Here is a 19,719-nt window from a genome sequence, read left to right on the forward strand (position 1 = left end):
GGTATAAAGAATAAAATGTGTTGAGAACAAATAAAAATAAAGATAAAAAAAGGGGGGGAACATGGCTGAAAAAGCAGCACAAAATACAATTAGGTCGACAAACAGCGTTTGTTTAAAAAAAACAGACATGGGTTGACAATAGAGGGGTAAGGTAGGTTACAGGGAATTTATTAGGTAGTGCTTCGTTTTTATCTTAAACTGGTTGAGAGAGGTACAGTCTTAACATGGTTGGGAAGGTCATTCCACATTCTGGGTCCCTTGATTTGTAGAGCATTTCTAGTTTGATTAAGTCGTACTCTTGGAATATCAAAACTGTATTTGTTTCTGGTGTGGTGCTCATGGGTTCTGTTACAACCTTCAATGAAGCTTTTGAGGTCAGGATTCCAAAAGGAATCCACAGGGAAAATAGCAGTTCGGTTATATAGACTACGTCTAGGTTACAGATTGCAAATGGGAAATTGGAGAACCCAGACAGAGGGAATGCATCTTCTGCCAAACAATCATAGAAAACCCACAATTTTACTGAAAAACCACTATTTTACTATCTCCTGGAATAGTAAAGCAACCAACGACCTTAGAAGAGTTTTAAGAGTTCCTGAATCTTGCAGTAACCACCCTGAAGCCATCAACATTGCCACTTTAGCTGATCAAAAAAGGTGTCCAGCAGCTGGACACCCTCATAAATACTACCAAGCAGTATCCACCCCCGCGATAGCAGCCTGACGATTTAAATGCGATCTCAGTCAGCACACAGTATACATTCACTCCCGCCCCAAAAAGAAACCACCACTTACGGGCTATTCATGCCGTGCCACCTCTTGGGCGGCTTAATCTTCATCAATCAATAATGATCAGTCTATTTTCAAGAGTGGTTCATTACAGACGTTTGAGAGATACTTCACATCTACAACCTCTCCAACAACAATGTAGCATTCAGCGTGTCCAGTTCCTACCGACTCCAAGAGACTATTTAGCCTCGACACAGAGCAGGCAGCCAGACTCTGGCCACATCGAGCTCCTCAACTCGGCCCATATTCAGAGCGCCAAGCTCTACGACTCTCATCCCGCATCCCAGCTCTCTACCCTGGACTCACTCTGCTCTCTACAGTACTCTGTTCCAGGCTTCGTCTTAATTTTTACGACACTGCCAACAACCGACTGCTGTAACCAAGACTACTAAATAAATATAAAAACCACTAAACTGTGTATCTAATCTATCAAATAACGTAATATAATCGTACGTTACAGGTCCATGAACTGCCCACAGGATTTGTACGAGGTCCACTACTGGAAAGTGGAGATGGTGGTGGCCGAGTGGGATACCATATACACGAGAGGGAGAGCGGGAGGTGATGGAAAAGCGTGAGGAAAAAGATGACGGTGTTGGGAGAATGGGAAGTGACAGTGATGGGAGTGTGGGGATTGATTGATTGATAAAGATTAATCCTCCCAAAAGGTGGCACGGGCATGAATAACCCGTAACGGGGAGTGTGGGAGGGGCTGAAAGTGGGAACGGGAGGGAATGAGTGGGAGTTGGAGGGAGATAGTATTGGGAGAGCGGGAGGTGATGTGGGAGAGAATGATAATGGGAGCGGGAGGAGATGGTAGTGGGAAGGCGGGAGGTGATGGGAGATGATAGGTGAGGGTGGTGGGAGAGTGGGAGGTGGGAGAGTGTACAAGAGGTCCATAACCCGTGCCACTGGCCTCCCATCTCCCTCAACTTTCCGCCAACATTGTTCGCATTCCACTGGGTGGCCTCGTGCCCTGCTGACCTCCCGCGTCCCACAGTAACATACACACGTGAGCTGGGTAGTGTGGCCACCCACGGTAGACTCCCCTCCCACACAACACATCTCCCACTATCAATGTCTGACAAAAAATGTTACCAAATAGCTCAGAAGACGCGGACGTGGTGAGCCGCGGCCACCATACCTACACCTACCATTCACTGCACCGCCATTCATGGCTTGTGTGTGTGCGTGGGTGGGTATGTGTGGGGAGTGTGTGGGGAGGTGTGGGGGGCGAAGGACACCCCCACAACACCCGGACAATGGACCTCACTGCCCACCTTCTGTTTCATGCCCGTGTGCCAAGCCACGACCCCGCGTCCGTATCCCTGCCCAACTCTTATTACCTCCCACAACCTTAACCGCTTTGCGCATCGTTAGTCTCATCCACACGGATGCAGATAATTAATACACCACTTGTTTGGAGTATACACAATACTAGTACTGTATTTTATAATCTAAAAGAAATTGCAATTGACCTTTTCATGTTATTTCGGACAACTCCTTCGGATGCAGTGGACAACCACAAGAAACCATACACAGTGAAAACTATATTTTTTACACCCTCCCAATATAAATTTTCATTTAATTGAACACATTGGTGGAAATTTTTATGAAGATGATGTAATTTATTTGGGAGACGTGAAACTAAGAGTAAAGATGGAGGTGAGAGTAACGTAGCGAGTTTAGTTTCTCAGTTGAGTGTGATGGAGGCCAGGCTGTGAACATCACAATTATCCCCTGTGATTACTGGCGGCTCTTGGCTGCTCCCATACTGGCGTGACGCCCTCCCTGGTGCCCCCCGCCACACCCTTGCCCCCCCCGACACCACACCAACACTCACCAGTGTGCTGAGGACACCAGTGTAGGGGTGGAGGAGCACCTCGGCCCACACTACCAACAACCGCTCCGGGATACTTCATTATTGTGGCTCTGGTCTCTGGTGAGTGGCTCCTGGCGCCCTCCACGCTCTCCTCCTCACCACACTAGGCTTAGGCATTTGCCTGGACCTGCCACTAGGCCTCTGTGCTGTGGTACAGCTGGCACTAAGTCTTGGTGCTGTGGTGGAGCTGGCAGTAGGCCCAAGTGCTGTGGTGAGCTGGCAGTAGGCCTAGGTGCTGTGTACAGCTGGCACTAAGTCTTGGTGCTGTGGTGGAGCTGGCAGTAGGCCCAAGTGCTGTGGTGGAGCTGGCAGTAGGCCTAAGTGCTGTGGTGGAGCTGGGATTAGGCCCAAGTGCTGTGGTGGAGCTGGCAGTAGGCCCAAGTGCTGTGGTGGAGCTGGCAGTAGGCCTAGGTGCTGTGGTGGAGCTGGCATTAGGCCCAAGTGCTGTGGTGGAGCTGGCACTAAGCCTTGGTAATGTGGTGGAGCTGGCACTAGACCTAGGTGTTGTGCTGGAGTTGGCACTAGGCCTAGAAGCTTTAGTGGAACTGGCACAAAGCCTAGGTGCTGTGGTGAAGCTGGCACTAGACCTAAGTGCTGCGGTGGAGCTAGCAATAAGCCTAGGTGCTGTGGTGGAAATATCGGTAGCACTAGGCATTGTGGTGTTAACAGTACTTGGTACTGTAGTGAAGGTGGTACTAGCCCATACCTTAAGGTGCTTCCGGGACTTAGCGTCTCCCCGGCCCGGTCGTCGACCATGGAACAAGCTGCTAAACATTGGAGTCGGTGATGCCTGTGTTTGTGGTCAGGAGTCAGATGTGTGGGCACCAAACATTGTGTCACCATAAGAATGTTGTGCATTAGTATTGAAAAAAAGGTGTGTGTAATATTTACCATTATATATATGGTTATACTGTCCTAGTGAAATCCCTTACAAAATTGGTGCTTTTGTTCATTTGTCTTGCTTGTTCATTGCCATCCTAACTTCAGTTTCATTGCTAGGAAGAGTACTACTTGATCCAGCAGGCTAGGACACCAGTGTGTTCAAGTCATGTTCCATGCGTTGTGGGGGCACAACTTCCTCTGTGCAGGCGATGAGTCACAATAACATGGCTGAAGTATGTTACCAGACCACACACTAGAAGGTGAAGGGACGACGATGTTTTGGTCCTCTTATTCCTATTACTATCTCCTCATTCGGTGGTTATAATAGGAGCTGCCTCGTATGGGCCAATAGGCCCTCTGCAGTTCTTATTATTACTACTATCCCCTACACCTTACTTTGCTCCTTAGCTCTCTCTTGCCTATTTATTGCCTGTCTCTACTTCATCACAATCGACTTGAGAATGGTCCAGGACGGACCGAAACGTCGTCGTCCCTTCACCTTCTAGTGTGTGGTCTGGTCAACAACTTCCTCTGTCCTATGGCTTGCTATGTATTGATTTGCTGTTACAGTGCACGAGTGTACTATTTTGATATGCCATGCTGAGTTAAGCTGTGAAGAGTTTAAGATATTGAGTTGAGAGCTGAGCCAAAGTGTGAATGGCATTGTATAACTGGCTAACAAAATCCTTATAATTTAGTTGCAGATGAGCAATAGTTGTAAATTTCTTTATCTGCAATCTGTCCTCAAAATTAATGTCTAAATCAATTCCACATAATAGTTCTCATTATGAATGAAATAAGTATAATTCACATATGATGTTCACTAAAATGGCTTTCCTCACTTCTAGTGGATCTGTAACATTATGGGTTACTAGTGTAGTGAAAGTTTGGGACAATAAACACACAATATGGTAATTAGATGTGTATTTGTTGTAAATGGTTGTAGCGATGGTTGTTGTATGATACGCAACAGCCTGGTTGACCAGTCCAGCAACCAGGAGTCCTGTTTGAGGACCGGGCCGTGGGAACGTTGTGCCTCAAAATCATCTCGAGATTCCAGATTCCGATAGTGTTGTAACTACGAGAGCCCTAAGGCTCAGCTGTTGAGTGCCAGTGACAGTAAGAGTCGAGTCACAGTTGGTGGATTGAGGCTGGTAAGAGGTGCTGTTTCTGCCGACTACTGTATTATGAGAATACCACTTGATCAGAGGTGTTGCTTCTAGCTGAGCTCTGTTGAGACTGCGTTGATGCTGTGGTCAAACGACCTTATATCCCCTTTCAACCTGACTTGGTTTAGAGCAGGGATGCTCATTAAATGGATGATGGGAACTGTCATTTGTAGAACATGGAATTCCTGGAAAATATGTGCAGATGACATGTGCAGTTCGTGAAATTCCTGAAATGTTTAGACAGCTGCTACTTTTTTTCAAATGTAGTTGTTACAGTTCAAAGTGCACTCTGAAAATGGTTCACTTCTCTGAACTCATATTTTTGGGTTAATGAGTTGAAATACAGTTTCAAACTAGGCTCACCACCAGTAGCCCACCAGTGGCCCACCAGTATTGTAGAGCATGAAACCTCAATTTGTCTCATTTTCATGGAAATTTAAAAAAATCAATTGTAAATATATTGAAAATATCATATAAAGACTTTTTGTTATGACATTTGTTACTTGCTTATCCCAGGATGGACAGATATGGTTGGCACATTTCCTTTCACCTAAAGTGTCTGTTCACGTAGCAGTAATAATAATTCATTGTCGGGGGACAGGAAGCCAGGGTGTATTCATACACTTTTTGGCTTTTATCGAGGTTTCCCCCCAAGGCCGAATTACTAACCCTGCCCAGGATGCAATCCCATAACAAGCTGACAAACTCCTGAGTACTTACTCTCTGCTAGGTGAACAGAGGCATTAGGTGAAAGGGAAAAATGCCCAACCATTTCTGTCCCGCCCTGGATTCAAACCCAAAGTTCTCAATTGTTCATTGAGAACGAACTGTGCTACCGGGACCCTTTACAGTAGTAGGTACTCAGGAGTTACTTGTTGTGGGGTTGCATCCTGGGCGGGGTCAGTAATTCGGCCTTGGGGGGAACCTCGATATCAGCTTAACATGTATGAATACACTGGCTTCCTGGCCCCCAACACAATGAATTACCGGTAATTATAATTATTGTAGTGTGAGGTTGATGGAGTCATACACCTGGCAGTGAGTGTGTGGGAGGACTGCAGCTCCCATGGAAGAGCCGCCACTGCTCACCATCTCCGGAGCTTAGGAATTTAAATTAAATATTAGTGATCAGTAAAGATTGATGAGTTAAGTGTATCTTCCCATTTTTAATTGGTACTGTATTTCCAAAACTATACAGTATAAATTACAGTTGCTCTGAGGTCAGATATAATACAAATATTTTTTGTTTTGTTTTTGTTAACATGTTCCAGAAGTGTGAGTTTGTTACTTGTGATCATCGTGATAGTCATGGCGTTAGTTTAAAGCAGTTGTGAGAGAATTGAATATGCTGTAATTATGATGTGGATATTGTATATTTTATTTTTACTTCCTATTCATTTGGAATTTTGTCCTCTTTCTAAATACAGTATAGTTCTGTTCTTTATAATTAGATTTTTGTATGTAAATCTAGGCATACAAGTAAGATTGTAATGTTTATTGTATTACAGGTTTCACTCGAAAGATGCGAGCAAGATTACAGCCGCAGTAGTGCCACATGTAATGCTCTCACCGAGGCAGGGTAAGCATGTTAACTAAATGTTCAGTACATTACACATTACTTTGAAAAGGCTTTTGTATTTCAAGTGTAGTTGTCAGATAAGGGATAAGATACTGATGTGGATGATTTGGTGGTTCACTGTGAAGCCTTTCTTGTGATCCAGATCTGACAACTTTAAATTGTATGCTTTTGCCTAAATGTAAATGAACGTATCTTTGTTGACTCGCCTAATCTTTCAGTTATGATGCTTATTAGTCCAAGAAAAATGTACAAATCAAATTGCTTGTATTTCAGCTTGAGCTCCTCATTTTGTACATTTTAGTCGGTAGCATACACATAAATACATTAAGTGTGAGGATGTTCAGCACATCGAAGGAATAGAGAGTAGACAGTACCACACTGTACAAATGTACAGGTGTTATTTTGAATACTTTAAAATCCCTTTCATGATGGAGCCCCAGTGGCTCCCAGAGAATAACTTGGGAGGGACAGTAGAGCGATGGTCTCGCTTCATGCAGGTACGTGTTCAATTCCTGACCGACCAAGTGGTCGGGCGTTCGGGAATTTTGCTGTCCCATCCCAAATCCTTATCTTGATCCCTTCTAAGTGCTGTAGTTGTAATGGATTAGCACTTTCCCTCCTGATAATTCCCTTTCCATTGGGAGATTTTTATTTCTGCTTCTTGATTTGGATTATGCCACCCACACATTGTATGCTAGCTTTCCATTTTGCTTGGACCCCGGCCATGGTTGCCTCCTGGTGTGTGTTAACTTGTGTTTCCTTATACCCCATACATGTGCCGAAGGCTGCTACTTCTATAAAAGCATTTCCTTCTAGTTACCATATTTCTGGGAACTTCATGTGATTAAAAGGGGAAAAGGTATTCACAGTTTGTTTGCACATGTTAATTAAAGACCTGCCTTGTTTGCTGACCCTCTTCCTGTGTGTTTCAGGTGCTTTGTACTATAGCCAAAGGGGCACTTTGGTCATATAACAGATATTTTGTGATCCATTGAATTTGGTATTTGCTTTGCCAAGGTGCTTTCCCTACATGCCTTCCTGTCTGGGTGACAGTTTGGGTGGCCGAAGTCCTTTTGTCTTTGTGAGGTTTATTTTCTTGTATGTGTTTTCTGCCAGGTTGTTATGGCTTACCCATCTGATTCTGTACCAGACTCCATCATGCTTGGCTAAGAATGACACTAAAGACCTGAGACTAAGTGCCTTCTAAAAAAAAAATCCTTTTGGTCATTGATGGTTGGTTTATCTGGCTACGGGTGTATCATACTCTCGGTTCTGTGGCCACTGTGCAGTTTTATTTGCAATCTACTCATGCTGGTGGAGTCAAGGTCTTGTTTGCTAACCCTGAATCTAATATTTCTTGTTCCATTTTATTTTACTAATATTTTATGTCCAAAGCTAATATCTGGCTTGAGGCATCTGTCAGCCCAGAAGTGTTGGCTTCTTGTTACTTATTGACCATTTGGCATACATTTGATGTCCTGCCTTGTGCCCTCCTCTCTGGCAATTCTTTTCTCTCTTATTAATCCTTTTTTGTTTGCCAGAAATGCTGGTCGCTGCTACTGAGGCTCAAGGAGCTACTTAGAGGTCCCTCATAGAAATCAAATGTTGAATATGATGAAATACTCTTTTCTAATAGGCCCCCAGTACTCCCAGTCAATGCATTGTTCACTTCTTCCACATGGGAATGGGTGGCTCCAGAGTGAGGAGGCAGGCTGACTTAGAACTCTGAGTCATCTGGGTTGCTATTTGGTGATAGTTGGTTGCATCGCAGAGTACTTACCCCATGGCAATGAGCAATTTGCATTGTTTACCCCAGAATGCCTAATTTCCTTCAAGCAATACCATGCTTTGTTTGTTTTGTGCCTTTGATTTCTGTATACATCTCTTAGTTTTGGGTCAGTCTCTAATCCCCAAGCTCACATTGTTTCAAAGAGGAAGGCAGATTGTAGTAGGTTCTCAATGGCCTGACGTTATTAGGTAAGGTTTGTCTACACCACCACATGCTCGGTGTGTTTCTGGGGGGTCTTGGTATATGGCCCATGACTATCCAGTTTTCATTTTCAATTGTTTCCACTATTTGCCTCATTTAATTATATTTTGGAAATGCAGTACAGTATGTTGTTATTTTGGTTTTTATTATATGCAGTACAGCATCAGTTCTACAAAGATGTCTTGCATATATATATATATATTTTGAGAGAGGTTGAAATTACTATGTAAAAGGGAATATGTGTGTGTGTTTTTTTTTTTTTTTTTTTAAATAATACTTCCCATTTAGCCCATGGTTCAGGAAATTGGTTGACGTAGTTTTGATGATATTTTTATTGTCTTGTGAATATTGTCATTATGTTTATTATCTTCCAGAAAATATTATGCTCTTTCAATGGACAGAATTGTATTTATAAACCTCAGTTACTGTACTAATTAAAGTGAATCTTTCAGGATTATGTTTTGTGCAGCCTCATGGCAGTAGCTGGGACCATGGGGAGTATGGAGGCAGCCATGTGTGTGCTGAGCAGTGAGGGATTATGACCTTGGATCCCTCCCATGTCACAGCCACTGAGCACAGCACAGGACAACATAGAGGCGAGGGCTTCTCTGTCCTTGTGCGTGGGCTCTCCAAGCGGGTGCTATGGAGGTGGCCCACGTGCTTCAGCTGTTGGTGCTTGTCCTTCCCCGAACTCGAGATAGATACAGAAACCATGCTAGTGTGAAGTGATCATCTTGAGCCATGTGAAAATGGTAGAACCTCAGCAGAAAAGGGCAAAGTTGCCCCCCTCTGGGGATGACAGTGGGGGGCAGCTGCTGCCGAGGAGGGATCTGGAGATCATTCATGCCCAGTTGATCCGCAAATGTCTTTGTTCCCTGCAGCTGCCCGACATCCTCCATACATTAGCTGTTTGCAACGACTGTTTTTCTTCTCATCCAGTAGCCCATATGCTGCGGCTGAGAGACGAGACACTGCTTTACATCAGCATGCTTACTTTGTTTTTTGAAGTCTCCTTACGACAGCAGAGTCGAGGCGTGCTGTGTTCTCGCATAAGTGAGGTGGTAGCTGCAGGAGCAGATAATGAAGGTGCAGTTCTGGATATTCTTTTTGGTTTTGTGGCCTCTGAGGATAAGTATGTGAGTTACTCGGCCTCACGTGCACTGTCCTCGTTACTACTTATGTTACGTGGTCGTGCTAGTGAGCTAGTGTTAGAAAAGCTTGTTGAGAATTTGGCTACTTCAGTTAACCTAATAGAGGTTGGACATTCAATTGAAGTTGTAAGGAGAGTTATAGAATGGAAGGACCTGGATGAACATCCTTTAGAAGGAACTGAATCAGAGTCAGGTCAGCCCCCTGAATGTGCAAAGATTACTTTGACCCCAGCAGATACTCAAGGGCAAATGAAGTAAAATACGTAGCAACCAAGAAGCTTGACCGCAAGTGGTTTCTTCTGGTGGCAAGATTAACACAATTAGTGAATGAGTTTACAATGGAAAGAGAACATGTTATTGTGTCATTTTTAACACTATGGGAGTCTTTAATATCAGTGAAAGCTAATTTGTCAGTGACCGATACAAAGGAATTTTACTCAGGATTAGAACGTCTTATGACTCCGTTAACACGACATACACATACTGTGGTGTGGCGTAAAGTGCTTGATCTTTATAATGAGGTCTTGTGTTATGGGAGTACGCTGGCTCTCCAGGACGTATTAGCAGAGGAGCCCTGTAACTTGGCTCACCTCCTTATTCGTGCTGTTAAGGATCGTAGATTCCTGGAGTGTGTGCCTTGTGGAGGGTCAGCGGGAAACAGATCACAGCCAAATCAAAGCTCTGCAATGGACACCAGTGCTGGACCCAGCTCAGGAACAGCAAGTGGCATGGACCAGGGTGACCGAACAATACTACACAAAGTGGTATTAGTTGTGCTGAAAGCTATAGCCGTCACAGTGAAAGAAACTCGGTGCGATTCTTCTTCTGAGAATTCCTCACGATCTGGTGGCTCTGGATCAGAGGATGTAGATATGGCCATAATTGAACGTAGTTTAAGAGAAGTTGTTCGCAAAGTGGATGATTTTGTGAAATCCAAATTGCCATTCCACCCTGAGGCTCCAATGGCAGAGTGGATGGTGCGTCTATTTGCTGATCAAGATGACTGGCTGGTCGAGTCCATGGTGTGTGGCCTCGACATTTTCACTGGTCTCGGCATACGAATCAGGTACTGTAATATTAGAGTAGTCTGCTTTAAATCTCAATAATTTAAAGATTATTATTATTATTGCATTGATGCAATAATAATACTTATACGTGTGGGAGTACTGGCGTTTCTTCAAAATTTACCAGCTCACTTTGAAATGTTACATTATGGAGGTGTTGCTATGGATTCAGTTTTTGTACAAATCAGGCAGGGGTTATTCTTGTGAAAACACACTTCAGGTTTTGCCGTAGCACTGAATACTTGTAATCCAGTCATTTGTACCTGTTATTAAGTCTCTCTAATTGAGGTATCTTATGGTTTTTGTGATGTTTTTGTTTTTCTCGATAGGTTTCCTTTCGGTATCATCGATGCCTCGTCATTTTGACTTGTTACATAAAATGCTTCAATTTGACAAGACTGGGTGCTACAGAAACGAAACTGAACAATGTAGTCCAGTAACAGTTATTTTACACATTTCTAAATATAGTAATAATAATAATTCATTGTGTTGGGTAAACAGGCAGTCAGGGTTTATATATATGTTAAGCTTATATTGAGGTTCCCCCTTCCCCCAAGGTCAAACTGCTGACCCTCTCCAGGATGTAACATCACACCAAGCTAACTAATTCCTGGGTACCTATTTACTGCTAGGTGAATAGGGGCATTACGTCGTAGGAAACACACCCAACCAATTTTGTTCTACCCGGGATTCAAACCTGAAATTCCCGATTGTGAGTTGAGAACGAACCCGACTGTACTACCGGGACTCTAAGTTTATGATTTGTGTGATTCTTGAGAACGCTTTATTTTATAGATTTGAAACATATTACCAGAATACTGTACATTACTTGACTTGTATGCAATCATAAAGCTAAGGCTCCTCTTGGCATTTAGTAGGTCTAGTGTAGCTCAATGGCAACTTAATTTTGTTAATTTGAAGAATTCAACATTGTGATGACAAACTAAATAAATTTAAAAAGCTTACTTTCATTATTGAGTACAGTACAAGACTTCGTACAGTGGCAACTTTTGTTTTCATATTTTTGTCAGTTCTAACGTACACGGAAAATGTATTAATCCTTAAACTGCTTCGGTTGCTCTCAAAAGATGGACCAATTGTGCTCATGTCACCTGTGGGAGCTTTAATTAATATGCTTTGCAATATTACAAATTTCATTTGTCATATTAGAAAATTTGTGAAAGCTTTAGCTGCCATCCTGCACATTATTACAATACTATGGGCCATGTCAGGTGCATCTGCATCCATTTACTGACATCTATGGTAGGAACCCTTTTTTGCCTTGCAACATTTTAAGGCCTTTTATGGACTAGGAAGATATATATGATACTGAGAGATCTATTACAAATAGTTTACTTGAAAATTCTCAGAATTTAACATTTGAATATTTCTTTACTTCGAATGATTAGAATTTTTCCCCCGACATCAGAAAGAAATGTTTTATGATATAGAAAGTAAAAGAATCCTCACCAACCTCTCACCCTGATCCACATTGTCTTCACTCCACCCACATTGTCCTCCCTCCACCCACATTATCCTCCCTCCACCCACATTGAGGATTTCTGAAGTTTCTGTTACAATACTGATTAGGGTATTTTTGAGGTTGCACTATAATACTATATTTTTATGTGGAGAGAAGTCTAACTGTATTGATAGCACAATTGCATTGCACGAGACAAATCATAGATTTAAATCATAGGCATGGTGAGAGCAATTAGGCATTGTTTTTTCATTTACCCCATGCACCCAGTAGTAACTGGGATCCTGATGTAAATTGATTGCAAATGTTATTTTGGGTAAAACATGTAGAATGAGACTCTTAATATTGTCTGTGGTGGTGAGAATTGTTGGCCTACAAACAAGATTCAATGATTTAAGTTTCTGCTCCTGCACTCTCCAGTGTTGTAAAAACAAACACGCTTGCTTAGTTGGTAAACATACAGGGTTCTGACTGAAAGTACAGTATTGGTCATAGAAGGAATATTGTACTCAGAATAATGCTTAGAATACTGTAATACTTTGGTGGATGTGTGAGATGTGTGATGGATGACTGATGATCTAGTCAGTAATCATGACTGTATTATGAGCTGCAGCTCTCATTTCTATCTTATTTATCATAATTCTGTTTTCAGAATGTTAATGACAATTTAAAGTTGTGTATTGAGATGATGACAAGATAGTTAAAGATGCAGATAATAAATTAAAACTCTTGAGTTTTTATAGAGTATATATACTTGGAGGAAATAAATGTATGGTGGAAGAACAAGAGTACATGGGTTAGAAGGCATCTCGGGCAATGACCAGAGTTAACATTTAAAAACATTATAATAGTGTACATAAATTCTCATTGCAGGCAGCAACCAGAACTTCATGCCTGCGTCAACCCTCACACCACCTTCCTCGTGTTCCTCGAGACCATCTACCTGGAACATGATGTGCTACTTGACCTCTTAGTGTCAAATGAGACATCCTTCCTCCTTTACCTGCTTCGCTACCTCAAATTTATTCGTCGCAGCTGGCACGAATTTGCGTCTCACTGTGGCCGTCGACTGGAGGAGGTCATGACCGTCCTGATTCGTCTCCGCTTTGCCATTGACCGTCTGGTATCCAAAAATCTCTTTCCGTACAATATAAGTCCTGTTCTTAAGTTGCTACAAAAATGTGAGGAACTGTACGAGGTTGGAGACCATTAGTCTGGTCGAGGTTGAGGTGGAGTACTTGTTATGTATTAATGTCAGGAATTGCTGTAATTGGTTTATGAGAAAGTATATATTTAGAATTGCTATTGGGACATTTTCTTGCCCCACATTACCCCCTGCCATATTTTCAGTCCCAGTAATGCAGAGGCTGGTATTGAGTACAGTATATCGTCGACACGTTATTACTGGGTATGTTACACCATTTGTTGTTGTTATAACTTACCATAGTGTACCTGGAGGTCAGTAACACTATTCCCTACACATATTTACTCGTGCACTCTTCAAGTTCTACTCTTAATTCTCATTCACAAACTTTTTTCTCTTCAACTTACTAGTATGTAGACTAAATTATAATTTTTTATATTTTTATTTAAAAAAATTGTCTTCCATATGTCCTCAGACTTGATGTGTGTCCTTAGACCTGTTTCCACTCATGTTACCTATTGTAAAAGCTTAAACAAAAAAATTCTGAACATTGCCAGGTAAATGAAAGACATAAGGCCAAGAGCTTCAGGTACAGCAGAGTGGGACAATTATCAGTGAGAATAGTGTTAAAATATGTGAAGGCATGAAGCCTTTAAAACCTGCAATGAACATCTGGCTTTAATTCACAGGCATGGTAGAGACTGTTGGTCATGTTTTCTTTCACATGCTGCCACTGTTTACCTGGGAGTTAGACAGTTGTTGTGGCTTGCGTCTTAAAGGAGGTCGGTAGCTGGCCTAGGTAGACTTCAATACGCCTAAGAATAGGCTTCCTGTTCCCGACAGTGAAAAACCAATATTTCCATAAGGATTACAAGATATATAAAACTAAATTTGGGTGATGGTCCGAGTTCATAGTTTCAAAAGTATTTATATACTCTTTAAGATTGGAGAAAAGTGTTGGAAGTAGCCTGGAGGTCATGCAGTTAGTTTAAGAAAAGTGAGAAAGGTGTGATTGATTGTTTTGTTTGTGACTGTTAGCACTGACATCTTGGGTTGTGTTAAGTTATCTCTGCTAAAGAGCCAACTTTTCTTTGTTATATTTCAGTATTTTTTCCTCTTGTTGCTTTTTTTTTTGAGACTTGGGATTTTTAGCCTTGCTGCCTCACCCATTCTTGGGAGCTCCCCTTGACTGCATGGTCACTACAGAAGTTTCACCTGAAATCTCAATCACCACACAAATCCTTCACTCTTCTAAGCTTTCTAATACCCTCACCCACTCTCATATATTGCTCCAGTATTGCCTTTCAACACACTTGTCATTTACTACCTACCATTTGAACCCCCCTTATTTTACCCTTGTACACTACTTGGTAAAAAAATTTGATGCATTGTGTTAGCATATTAATACCACCTACGTGTACTGTGCTACACCCACTACACCACTCCACATATCATTCACATGCCCCCTTTCACTCATGATAAACCCCTCATATGCTTATTCATTGTTATGTCTTATCTCATATACTTACATCATCTCATTTTCAAAACAAAATAAATAAAAAAATCACTGCTGGTACCCTTGGGCACTCGACCCCATTCCGTGCCCATTTATCACTTCTGTTTGCCAGGACTTTGATTAGTATACTAACTCGGTCCTTTCGTAACTCTCATTCTAACATATCTTTATTAATTTAAACTGTTCACTGTTCTTCCACCCATTACTCTTTGATTTCACCTCTCATACTCGTCTATGTATCTAACACTGTTTATAAGTATTCCAATACTAATACTTATCTTTTTTTCCCATTTTATGCTATAGTTCAAATAACTCAGTCTTGTCACTACACGGATTTACAAAATCTACATCATTCCATTCTCTTAAACACTATAATCTCTGTATATTGGCCTTCAACTTTCTTCTTTTGCACACGTATCACACTCATTCACAATTTTTTTCAATTTTTTTTTATGAACACTGCATCATCTACTTACAAACATGTCATTAACAACAAATTATCCCCATCACCATCCATTTCCTCTCCTCCTGGTATTTTTTCTTTAACCACCCCAACTAGTCTCATTCTTTCCTACCTACCATATATTAAGAGCCAGGGAAACATTACATAACCGTGCTGTTCATATAAAAGGATTTTACTGCTCTGAATAATCCCTCACACTCCTTAGATTAAAAATTCCCACAATGCTTCACAAAATCAATTCAACGAGTAAAAAATATTTGGAATTTGTGATGAATGTTGTAGGTCTTGGTGAGGAGTAGTAATGAGTGGAAGATGGTGGTGGTGCCACTTTTGAATGTAACCTTTATTATTATAGTGAATCTTAGTACCTGCAAGGCAAGAGTTGCGAGGCAAAGGTGTGATGTGGCGTCCTTTCCTCTCCTATATTTGCTATTAATAAATTATTTTCAACAGTCTTTAAAAAAAACATTTACTACTTGCTAGATTTGGAACTTTCAAGTATCAAAGGTGGCACATTGTATTAATCCTGTGATATAATAGAGAAAAATGCCCTTATACTGCCGTGGGTTTTGATAACTGTCGGGCTCTCTGTACATTCATACATATTTCATTTCATATTGTAGGATATTCTTTACAAATTTGTGTTTCAAAGCAAGGAAATGGCACCTCTTTCATGGAGTGTTTCATAGGTAAATCAAGAGACAAAATTTGGGAAATGTTTTGGATGTTGCTGGTGAACCTTTTACTTTGAAGGTGAACATGTGGCCAGTTTCTGAATTTTTTGGTTAAAATCTTCATTCATAACTCATTCTCTCTGTGAAAAAATTTTGTTAAATAGAAAATAGATGTGTGTCATGACAAATGAAGGTTGGGGTGAACAAATATACCGGGGTTTGCCAAAGTAAGTGTGCAGATTTAACTTTAAACAATAGAGAATAGAGTTTGTTGGTGCAGTATGATCTTTGTTTACTCATTCTCAAACTGTTTGTCATTAACATTTTCATGCTCCTGAAATCTGCTTCTGGATGCTGCACTGAGAAGGACCAACATTAATATCTAGTCCATGAAGATACACACTTTGGTTTGCAGTCACTTGCTTGTGAAATAAAGCTTGACAATAAGAGTAATGATATATTGTCTGTTTATTTTACTGCGTTCCTTAATCTACAGTCTTGAAAAAGGAATATAAATTACGTCTGTTGAAAATATATCTAGTGTCTGTAGTGTACTTTTGGCAGACCCTTTATAAATGTCCCCAAGTTTATTTTATTGGTCACTTGCTGAAGATTGAGGACAAACTTAAAACATCAAATTCCATATTTTCCATTGATGCCTTTTTTTTTTCTTTGTAATCAAAGTATATTATTAACTAGTTTTATTAAGAATTTTAATTAGAAGGCCTGACTTGTAGATAAATTTAGGTACTGTATTGTAGCATTTCAAAAGTGTAAACTTGGAGACAAGTTGTCTCCTTCACAATGGAGAGTCACAAACTTGTGTATGTAGTAAATGTGTTTATAATTAACCCAGTTATAGTGCTGAACTACATGCCATATCTTAGCTTGGAGCTACCCATCATACAACTAATAATCATCTTATCTGCAGGACAGTTAAAGATCAATTGGGGCTCCTCATAATTCTTAACTATTAATTTGTATAAACTATAATTATTGTGTGTGGCCTTGTAATCTACAAAAACTAGCTGCAATATGTATGACACTTAGGGTAAAGCAGCTGGTCTCCTGCCACTTGAGCTACTTCTTGGTATGGAAGTTGAATCACAGTCTTTGAAAAGGCTTGGAATTGAAAATTAAATTTATTTATATAGTATAACAACGTTCTATTGTGTACATACTGAAAATTACTAAGATTTTACCCAAAATATGAGATGAGTCAAGTAGGTATATCCACCCAATTATAAAGAATTTTCACTAATATAAGCATGTACAGTATATTTATAATTTGTATGCCTATCCTCTCCATTCAACATTACAACAATAATATATTTAATACTCATAGGCCCAAAATCCAAATGGCCGAAACCTGGCTCTGCTCCCACCCAAAAATTGGCTTCCATTGCGAGAACCACTATCATTAAGACTTGATACTGAATTACTGTAGAAGGTAACATGGTGTGTCAGTATGTTTTAGTGCTTTCAATATACAGTATTTGGGGCTGCTTGGTTTTGGTTGGCTTCACCATGGCCAAGAACCAGCATTGGCCACCTCAGTGTTGGGTGACCTATTCTTTGGGAACTGCTGAGTATTAAAAACTGCTATTAGTATGCACGGTGTGTGCCAATGTCTTTATTGATTTTGATTGATTTGGGAGTTCTTGGTTTTAGCCTGAAAATAAACATCTGTACGAACAAAAATATTTTGCTAGAAACTCGCACAGAAAACAGGATCAATATTTCAATTGTTTTCATACTGTATTTCTTTTTAGATATTTTCAATATTTTAACATCTAATTATAATGTTTATAAAGACTTGCTATAATTGTACAGTATAGGTTTAGTATGTGGTATTGTAGGCCAATAGTTTCTCTCTTCTCTCCCTCGCAAATGGTCGCTGAATAGGTCCGGCTCATTACCAGCAACTTTACCCTAATTTAAATCATTGCCAAGTACAAATGCTGTACAAGGTTAGTCAAATACCCCATGTGTATTTTATATTGAATTCTTATATATAAAAACAAGGGTGACATGACCAGTACTTGTGCTAGCATGTTTTCTTTTTATTCATAATTATATGTATATTATATATAAAAACCTGGTAACTTTTTATATTGTGCTATGTACCTAGAGATACCCGAGTGTATCACAAGATATCTTTATTTTTGTTTTTCATAACTGTGCCCATGCAATGTGTAAATATCCTCATATTATCCTGAATTCATCAACACTCGTGTTTGGTGCAGAGTTTAGAACTATTTTAACACATTGCAAAGTAATAGGATGAGCGTGGCTGCACCAACACTTGTATATAATTCATGCCTTGATATATACATGCATTAATGTCAGGGATGCGCACAGTTGTCTTCACTGTGTACAATACACCAGGAACTTTTACCATAAAGCCAATAATTTTATATATATATATATATTTTGCAGGAATGGGTCATTATTGGATTCCAAGTTAGTATGTGTATGTCTTAGAACAATACCATTTAATATCTAAATTGTCATTATAACAAGCCTAATACAGTACTGTAGTTGAAAGTTGCAAATTTATCAGTGTTTCAATGGGTTGAATTGATGTCTATCTCAGCTCAGAATCTGACTTAAAGCTTTGTTTAAAAATTGTAATGGATTTTTATTGAATAATGTGTATTAACTATTTATTTTCAGCATTCTAGAGAGATTGTAAATTCATAAGATTGGTGTGTGCACAGACAGCCAGCCAGCAAGACGTAGTGATTATGGCCACCAGTAGTTTTCTCTACTAGTACAGATTACAGTACTTATGTACTCCTCTCTCTCTCTCTCCCTTTCTCCACCACCACCACATTACAAAAGATAACTAGAACAAGCACCACCTCCAACACACCTGCCAATACCACCACCCACAGCCAGCCACTACCCCGATGAAACCACCACTCCAACAGCAAAACTATAACTGTTGGTGCAAAACCCACAACCTTGTGTACAATTCCCGCATCCTGCACTTACCTGTGCTACATTGAATGTTTGTTGTTCTCTTTTAGTGATGCTCTGACAGAACTATGAAAATGTTTTTGTAGGAAAAAATTGTTTTTCTATTTAATTCTCTGATAGAAATAGCTCTCATAAATGATTGTGATGGGTTTTCATAGTACAATACAGTTAATAACTCTATTCACACCTTTTGTACCTGTAAGTACTGTACAGATTATTTGTCTTTGTTTTTTTTTTGTTTTGTTTTTTTTATATAAATATTAATAACATGTTGAGTATGCCTGACTTAAGAGGTCTAGCGTTTACATGTTGAGTAACCATGAAATTCATGACCATATCACACATTCGAAAGTGAAAAAACATCGATAATGGTTCAGGATGGACCGATATGCCGTCGCTTCTTCATTTTCTGATGTGGTTTGGTCATTGTGTCTTCAGCGACATTGTGACTCATCATCTGCATATGCAACCATGAAATTATTGGTGGAATAATTTACCAGTCTTTCAACACATGACAGTGCTTCAGGTAAGGTGTTGTGTGATACTTCAACAAACTGTAAACTTAAAGAGGAAATATGATTTGATGCCCATTGTGATAAAACTAGAACTTATTTGTATGGTAGTGTCATCCGTATGAGTGTAATTATTACAGAGTAAAAACATCAAAGACAGCTAATGGAGATATACAAATAAAAGAACTTTCAGTTCTTTTTCTAAGAATTAATTTTTTTTTTATTTTTAAGGTGGGTGAGGGAGGTAATAAATAAGCTTGAAGTGAAGAGAAGACAAAGCAGTAAGACAATAGTACAAGCAGGCAAAATGAAACTAAAATGCCAGTGGTAGCTAGAGTTGATGCTCATTAAACAAGCAAAGAAATTCCAAGAGGAAATTATTGTTGCCGAGACAAGGTTGTAGTGTCGAGGCAGGTGGTGGTGGAACTTGGAGCCACCAATGT

General features: G+C 40.2%; 1 protein-coding gene and 1 long non-coding RNA gene across 2 annotated transcripts in view; both read left to right on the top strand.

Annotated features, from left to right (window-relative positions):
- LOC138355450 (uncharacterized) overlaps positions 1-19,719 on the top strand; it is a 114,197-nt gene that overhangs the window by 14,322 nt on the left and 80,156 nt on the right. The window lies entirely within an intron of this gene.
- LOC138349791 (protein lines-like) lies at positions 8,898-13,288 on the top strand. Its single transcript, XM_069310438.1, is given in 3 exon segments — positions 8,898-9,685; positions 9,688-10,507; positions 12,859-13,288. Coding segments are annotated over 3 exon segments (1,806 nt in total). The 5' UTR covers positions 8,898-9,039; the 3' UTR covers positions 13,199-13,288.

Source organism: Procambarus clarkii, chromosome 67 (assembly GCF_040958095.1).
Source record: "Procambarus clarkii isolate CNS0578487 chromosome 67, FALCON_Pclarkii_2.0, whole genome shotgun sequence".
NCBI classification, from domain to species: Eukaryota; Metazoa; Arthropoda; class Malacostraca; order Decapoda; family Cambaridae; genus Procambarus; species Procambarus clarkii.